This window comes from Drosophila montana, unplaced genomic scaffold (genome assembly GCF_035044405.1).
Source record: "Drosophila montana isolate Dmon_TW-CO22-7 unplaced genomic scaffold, ASM3504440v1 contig_3733_1, whole genome shotgun sequence".
NCBI lineage: Eukaryota > Metazoa > Arthropoda > Insecta > Diptera > Drosophilidae > Drosophila > Drosophila montana.
The window spans coordinates 183,129-190,683 of record NW_026998620.1 but is presented as its reverse complement, the minus strand read 5'-3'; the positions used below and the strand labels follow the sequence as shown (position 1 = coordinate 190,683).

At 41.7% G+C, this 7,555-nt stretch overlaps 2 protein-coding genes across 2 annotated transcripts; one reads left to right on the top strand and one right to left on the bottom strand.

Annotated features, from left to right (window-relative positions):
* The first annotated feature begins 4,038 nt into the window (after window positions 1–4,038).
* LOC135437273 (dnaJ homolog subfamily B member 12) lies at window positions 4,039–5,879 on the top strand. The gene is made up of 6 exons (XM_064695181.1): window positions 4,039–4,494; window positions 4,553–4,724; window positions 4,785–5,184; window positions 5,246–5,358; window positions 5,418–5,581; window positions 5,644–5,879. Exons 1-6 carry the CDS (start codon window positions 4,362–4,364, stop codon window positions 5,754–5,756), a joined length of 1,095 nt encoding a protein of 364 aa, XP_064551251.1. The 5' UTR covers window positions 4,039–4,361; the 3' UTR covers window positions 5,757–5,879.
* A 520-nt stretch (window positions 5,880–6,399) lies between these two features.
* Window positions 6,400–7,118, bottom strand: LOC135437274 (huntingtin-interacting protein K). The gene is made up of 3 exons (XM_064695182.1): window positions 6,852–7,118; window positions 6,681–6,788; window positions 6,400–6,623 (listed from the first exon to the last, which is right to left on the bottom strand). The coding sequence occupies exons 1-3, from the start codon at window positions 7,023–7,025 to the stop codon at window positions 6,525–6,527; spliced, it is 381 nt and encodes a 126-aa protein (XP_064551252.1). The 5' UTR covers window positions 7,026–7,118; the 3' UTR covers window positions 6,400–6,524.
* Window positions 7,119–7,555: the final 437 nt, after the last annotated feature.

The window sequence follows — 7,555 nt, the reverse complement described above, 5'->3', positions numbered from 1 at the left end:
TTGGGATGCCAAAGTTTGAATACCCTTGCTGACGTCTATCAGATGTGCGGTAAAATGTACCGTTATACAAACGTATACAGTGCATATAAGCGATAAATCAATATTCGTTTATTTCGACTGTTGTTGATTATGAATTTACATACATATATACTTCATTGAGTCGGAGATGTCGCCTCCACGTTACACAATTGGTAAAAAAGGGATTATACCTTTTGCAAGGGCATACAAAGAAAATCAATAACTGTGCACCGGGCACAGCGAGGTCAACATTGACACCCAGATGAGCCAGATGAGCAAATGTACAGATGAGCACCTTCACATTACCCCATGGGGCAGGAAAGGGACGATTGGAAGGTCTTTTGGGCATCTTTGCATGTGACTTTAGAATAGGTGCACAGTGCACCCAAACAAAACGTAATGTGAATGCGAATGTGAGTGTGAATGTGAGTGTGTAGTAATCACAGCAGAAACAACAACAACAACAACAACAACGGCCACAGCGGGCAGCATTGAGAAGTGCAAACGAGAAGAGAGGAAAAAACTACTAACTAAATTCCATTCCATAGTCATGAGAGTACACAAGGTTCTTCCTATATCAGTCGAATTGACTTCAATGTGTGTGCGTGTGTGTGTGTGTGTGTGTCTATATACACATATGTAGCGTACGTGTGTACGAGTGTATACAAAAAAGCTAAAGCACAACGAAAAGCCAAAAACCTGCGCAGCAATAAAAAGCTTGCGTTTACTTTTGACTTTGCACAAGCACAGAAACTTGAAGCGCTCACTCGCTCACTCTGCCGCCACCCGCTCACTCACACTCTCTCGCTCACTCACTTGCTCACGAGCAACGAGGCAAAACCTGCACCGGCGAGGGTCGTTTGATAGCAGCAGTAAATAGCGGTGGGTGTTTCGTCTTTTTGACTATTGAGCGCTGAGCATGACCTCAGCGAGAGAAATAGTGCAAAGTGGGGAGAGCGCAAGCGAGCGAGTGAATTAGTGAGTGAGAGCGCAGCTGAGCTTGATAAGTGCGCTCATTTATAAACAATAAACAAAATAGTGGCGCACATGTTTTTAATTGCATTTTACTTTGCACGGCCCCAGCAAGGCAAAATCAAAACATGTGTTGTGTGCGCGAGCGAGACAAATCGACTAATACATATTTACGTACATACATACATACGTACGCAAGAATATACATATATGTATATGTATATTAAGAGAGAGAACCAGCTCGAGAATTTCAATGCTGACTGCAGTGGCTATTACTGTTGTTGGCAAGCGTTTATTTTATTTTGTTAAAAAATTTGCACAAACCTGGCAACGCTTTTAAACAAACAACTTTGAATGCGGCGGAATTTTTTATATTCATTTCTGTTAGCAATATTCTATAAGAATGAAACTGTTCATTTGCGTCACTCAGATTAAGAGAGAGCAAATTACTCTTGAGTGCGATTCGTTTAAAGCCGCTTGAGGTAATAAATTTAATGTAGCCAAGCATCAATTGTTGTTGTTGTTATTTGATTTGTTTTGTTGCCTGGTGCGTACTTGAAGAATGACCTCAAACGACCAAAAATTCAAGAGTACTACAAAGTGGTCGTTGCCAGATTGAGGAAGTTATCTATGTAGTTCTCATTGCTCTTCTTCTTCTTGCTGCTGTTATTGTTGTAAAGCTCTCTGCTCGTTCGCTTTTTGTGTTTAATTGCGCGTGTCTCTTGTTCGAGGCTTGCTTGTATTTAGCTCTGATATTATTTGTTTAAATTAAGGTCACAGTTATACAGCAATGGTAAAGCACGCGCGCTCAGGTCACGCTATGGCCGGCAGTTACAAATTGATTGAAAACGTAAAGCGACGCCCGTCCGCCCGACCTTTACACACCTTGGCAAACCGAAATCAGCTTCTTCCACAACGGATTACGCGTAGTTTATAGTTTTTAGCCAAATTGTTTAGACTGGGTTAGACGCGTTCTGCGAGACAGCGACAGCGACAGCGAGAGGAAAAGCACATAAACTTCACGCTACGCGCAGCAGCTGACGACTGAGGGAGCTTTTTTCTTGGCTTTTTCGCTGTTGTTGCCGCTACCTTTGCGTTTGCTTCTGTCTTTGTTTGTCTTTGCGGCTTGAGCTTTTTATGTTTTCGCTCTCAGCTGTCGCCGCACGTAACGAGAAGTTCTCCAACACAGGGGGAGAAAGGATTTTTTTATAGTTGGAAAACTGCTTCGATTTGAGGTGATGGTCCACCCATATAGGAAATCATCTAAAATATAGCTCGACGCAAAAAGAAATTACAGTGAAACCTCCCCTGGGCGGACAACTCAACAACAAATCGATAGCCGGCGCAATCAAACAAGCACTAAAACTATTCTATTTCCTTTTACAGGTATGAGATAACTCACCTTCTTTAACTGTTGACAGCCAGCGCTGTCCCGTAACCGAGCAACCCAATTTGTATGTAGATTGTTGTGTAAGCAGCAATCGGAGTCTGTAAACAAATTAAATAAATTTTAAATACGAATCAATTAGAAATAGATATTCATTTAAATGCGGAGCAGAAGTGCACATCAACTGAAATGGAAAAAGCCATTGCAACAGCTTTCCATTTCCATTCCATTCCGTGCATTTACTTTGCTTTTGCATAAAAATACAAAATTAACGAATTAAAAATGCGCAAATCGGTCTTTGACTTTTTGCCGCGCTGTTGTTGTTGTTCCCTTTGTGTGTTGCATTCATTCCCCTCGGAATTTAAAAAGATTCGTAAAAAAAAAAAACACCAAAAGTAAATCAGCCGAAAATACGAGTGAGTCGAGAGTGCTCGACTACGAAATACCCATTACACAGTTCCAGGTGAAAAAACCATCACCAAAGAGACGAATACTAATTGCATTTGACCCCGTTTACCAAAATATAATTAAATAAAATACCTAATTTAGAAGGTAATGTTTTCTGTAGGTATACAATTTAAAACAAATTATTATATATGCCGTATAAAACGAAACAGTGTAAATGTAAACAGTTTGCCAGACATTGCCCTGTTGCCTATCGATATATATTTTTTATTGATATCGATTAATTTTGTTTTCCAATTTTGTGCTCGATATATATTGAAATAATATAAACAATCAACCCATGCAACAGACAAGGGGGGGGGGGGGCATTAATCAATTTGCATGACCACAGAGCATGGAGACAACGATTGGATTCCTGCATTTTCCGAAAACACACACACGCGCGCGCTTGCATGCAAGTGTGTTGTAGTTTTGCCTATACGTATATATGCACATGTATGCATTAATACACCCAAAGAATCTCACGTACCTTTGTAGATAGTTATTTTTCTTGATTGCGTACCGTCAATTCGATTTACATAAGTCGACGCAATACGAAAATTAGCTAAGCATTTGTTTTGTTGACAAAATTATATGGATTTTAGTACACAACACAATATGGCGATATTGCTTCTTTCACTTTTTTTCAGGCCAACTTGTATAAACTGCGCCACACACGCACACACGTTCGATGACAACGACAACGACGACGACGATGGGCCGAAATGCATCGGTTATTGCACTGCACTTGACTATATTCTTGATACGCGGTATTTGGGATTATTGCATCGCAGATTCTGTGCGCCTTCTATTATTATTTTTTTATTATAAATAAATACGAGACGAATTAAGCCAGCGAACGCGCTGCGCTTTTCATTCCATGCTGCGGCGCTCACAAACACACACACACACACACACACTTACGTACGGCAAATGTATTAAAGTCTAAATGTAGTGGGCGATCTGGCAGCACTCTTGGTGAAAGCAACCCTGAAACCAGCTGTCAGAGGCAATTAGAAGTTATCGAATCAATAATTAATGTTTATGCACATCACCATTATCAATTTGTCAACAAGGGCACACACACGAGATGTGCCCAGCAATATCAAATTGTTCGCAATAAAATTATTGCAAGTCAGTGTGCGCTTTCACCTCACGTCCAGGCCGATAGATTATGGTGGCACGGCGATAGATCGATAAATCCTTTTGCAAAGTGATGAAAAAGTCAACGAAACGCAGTAAAATCAATTAAATTAGAGAGCTGAGCTGGCCGTCTAGTTAATATAATATAAAGAAAAAAAAAAACTGGGTATTTAATTGGCCAGGCAGCTCATGTGCACTCTTAGATTAAACAAACAATTAGTAGCAAAAAACTGCTAAAGACCACGGCAGGCTGTGTGTGTGTGTGTATTAGTACGAGCTCCAAAATCGTCTGTGTATTTAGTATACCAATACACGCGCAAATCTCAACTATTTATTGCACCTGCATAGTGCCCCTTGACCACGTATCAACGTGTCGACTAGCACAACTACAGCAGCCATGGAGGGCAACAAAGACGAGGCGCAGCGATGTATCGATATGGCTGAGCAGGCGTATGCCGAGGGGCGGACCGAAAAGGCGGAAAAGCTGCTCCTAAAAGCGGAAAGACTTTACCCCACGGAGAAGGCAAAGCGTGAGTGTGGCAAATTTTTCGCAATCAATTTGCATACAAAGATTGACCAACTTTTCAGAGCTGCTGACGAAGGTGAAAAGCTCGCCCGGCAATGCCGGCAATGGCAAAGAGCGTCCCGCAGCTGGTGCAGATGCGGACACTGGTCCGCGAAAGCGTGTCAACTCGGATTCCAGGAACCATGCACCTGAGTACACCAACGATCAGCTGGAGTCGGTGCGAAAAGTTAAAAAGTATGTGTGCGATAGTCGCTGTTCAATTCGATTTTCTTAACTGAATAATGTCTGTTGCAGGTGCAAGGACTACTATGAAGTGCTGGGCGTGACCAAAGCGGCCACAGATTCGGAGATTAAGAAGGCGTACAAGAAGCTCGCCCTGCAGCTGCATCCGGACAAGAACAAGGCTCCAGGTGCTGTCGAGGCATTCAAAACCTTGAGCAATGCTGCTGGCGTTTTAACCGATGTCGAAAAGCGAAAGAATTACGATCTATATGGCATCAACGAGTCGCAAAGCGGACACGGCAATAGGGCAGGACACCATGGACATGGCCAGCACTACAATGATTATGGCGGCTTCCAGGCCGACATCAGTCCCGAGGAACTCTTCAATATGTTCTTCAACGGCGGCTTCTCCCAGCAGAATGTCTACATGCGGCAGCAGCGACGCCGTCAGCATGCGCGTGAGGAGAGAGACGTGAGAATATACTATGAAATAAAGCAACAAATTAATAACTACATTTATTTATTGCTTGCAGACGAACAACTCCTCTGCCTTGATCAACTTGCTGCCCATTTTACTGCTCATCGGCTTGTCCATGATGTCCTCCTTCTTCATATCGGATCCCATGTACAGTCTGACGCCCTCGCAGTGAGTTTTAGTTGATCCATTTTCTTGGCTTAAATTAATTGATTTGCTTAATCCGCCAGTAAATACTCTGTGAAGCGCGAAACAAACGGCCTGAAGATTCCGTACTATGTCAAGGACAATTTCTATTCGGAGTATCAGGGCTCAGTGGCGCGTCTAGAGGAATCGGTGGAGGAAGATTTTATCAATCATTTGAAGCACTCCTGCAGTCGAGAGCGAAATTATCGTAATTATCTTTAACTTTTTTCAAATTGATTTTGAATTTGAACTGGAATTTTTGCATTGCAGGCGACTCCATGCTGGCCAAGGCTCGCACGTTTGGTGACCGGGATCTGTATCGAAAGGCTCAGAACATAAATACGCCGTCGTGCGAGAATCTGCAAAAGTATTTAATCACATGATTTCAATACGCTCCGCCATACGCTCGCTATGAAATTTAAACGTGATTTAAACATTTATTCGTTTTGGTTCTAGTTTTTTTGCTGTCTGCCTAGTTGTTATAAAATGAGTTTTGTTTTAATTAATTTGTTATAGTTTATGCCTTTTTTACACACAGACAGACAGACAGACGGACACCACATCAAATCAAACTAATCATATTTATGCATAGATTTAATGAGGAACAGCTGACTTCGGAAAATCTTAACTCAAGCAATATCCAAATGTCAATTTCGGATTATGCTAGCTAGACTAATTATTTTCATTCATATAAAAAAAATTGAACGGCATACAGTGAAAACTCGCTAAAGATGAGAGCTTTCACTGTACATTGCTGGATCGTTAGTCAAATTTGCAAAGGTTTTACCAGGACCGGAGAGAAAGAAGCAAAAAATGGGCCGTGCTCTAAATAAATACATTAAATATAATAAACAAAATATGAAACCTTTTTTAATGGAACCCCCTTAAAATGCGTCTATGATAAAATCGAGTATTACAATTAACTAGAGCTCAAATTAAGAGGCCGGAAATATGTTAATTAGTTTAAAATTCAACTGTTTCCGGATGAACAACTTGAACATGGCAAAATCGCTCTACAAATAGATATTCCTTTTGTTTTTCTTTACTAGTTATAAATGTACAAATAAAGCATTGTTATGCTAAGTAAAAGAAACAGACGGCGGCGACCTTTAGTCGTGTCCAGGCTGGGTCCAGCCGGGTCAGCCGGCGTCTCAATTGCTGATGATGGCCTCCAGGGCGGCCACGACGTCGCCGCTCTGCTCCCGCAGCACCTTCTCGGCCTGGGCCTTGCTCACGAGCAGCTCGTTCATCTGCAGGGGAAAGGAGTGTTCATTGGATCTGTACATGTGATTATGGGATATACTCACGATCAGTTCGATGTCCTCCTTCTTCACCTGCACCTTTTGCAGCTCCTTCTCCTTGGCCACGCGCAGCTCGTTTTCTTTGCTGCGCTGATTGCCGAACTGTTCCACGGCCTGAAAGTCAACAATTTCCATTTAAATCCGAATCTTTACCATTAATATTTGACTCTTGCTTACGCTCGATATATTTGCGGCTGAAATTTCCTTCTCCTCGGCGTAGTCTGTCACGCGTTCCAGGTCGGCGGCGCCGCCGTCGTGACGCGTTTGCTTCTTTTGCTTGATGTCCTCGTCCTGGCCATCCTCCTCGACCTCGGTGCCATTGACCTCAACCTCTGGCTCTGTTTCCGCCATGCTGTTTTGCCTTTTTGTTTCAATTAACTGATATATATTTAATTTTGCTTTGTCGCCTCGTGCGAGTGTTGACTTTTTTTTTTTGTTTTTTCAACACTACAAGTTGCTACAGTGTTATTAATCGACTGACCGACACCGACACTGTCAACTTGACTCCACACTTAACGAAACAAATTCATTGCATGACAGCAAAAGCGATGGTGTGTGTATTGGCTAGAATCATAGGCAATTCTTGTTGTTCTTGTCAATGGTTTCTAGTTTTGTGTAGAGTTGAGTTTCTTACTTGACATGTAAAAAGTATATTTCGTAAGTTTTGAGCGCGCCAACAGTGGAATTTGAGGAATTTTAAATGTTGCATAGAAATCAAGCTTGAAAAGAAAAAAAAAGGTTGGATATTTAAGACAAAAAGTATATTAATAATAAGTTTTTAGTAGCTGGCCAACAGAATAAAAGAAAATGTCGACAAAATTATGTAGAGATGCGTGCCGTTTGGGTTCGTGTCATCTCTAGTTCTGAGAGTTGATTAATTG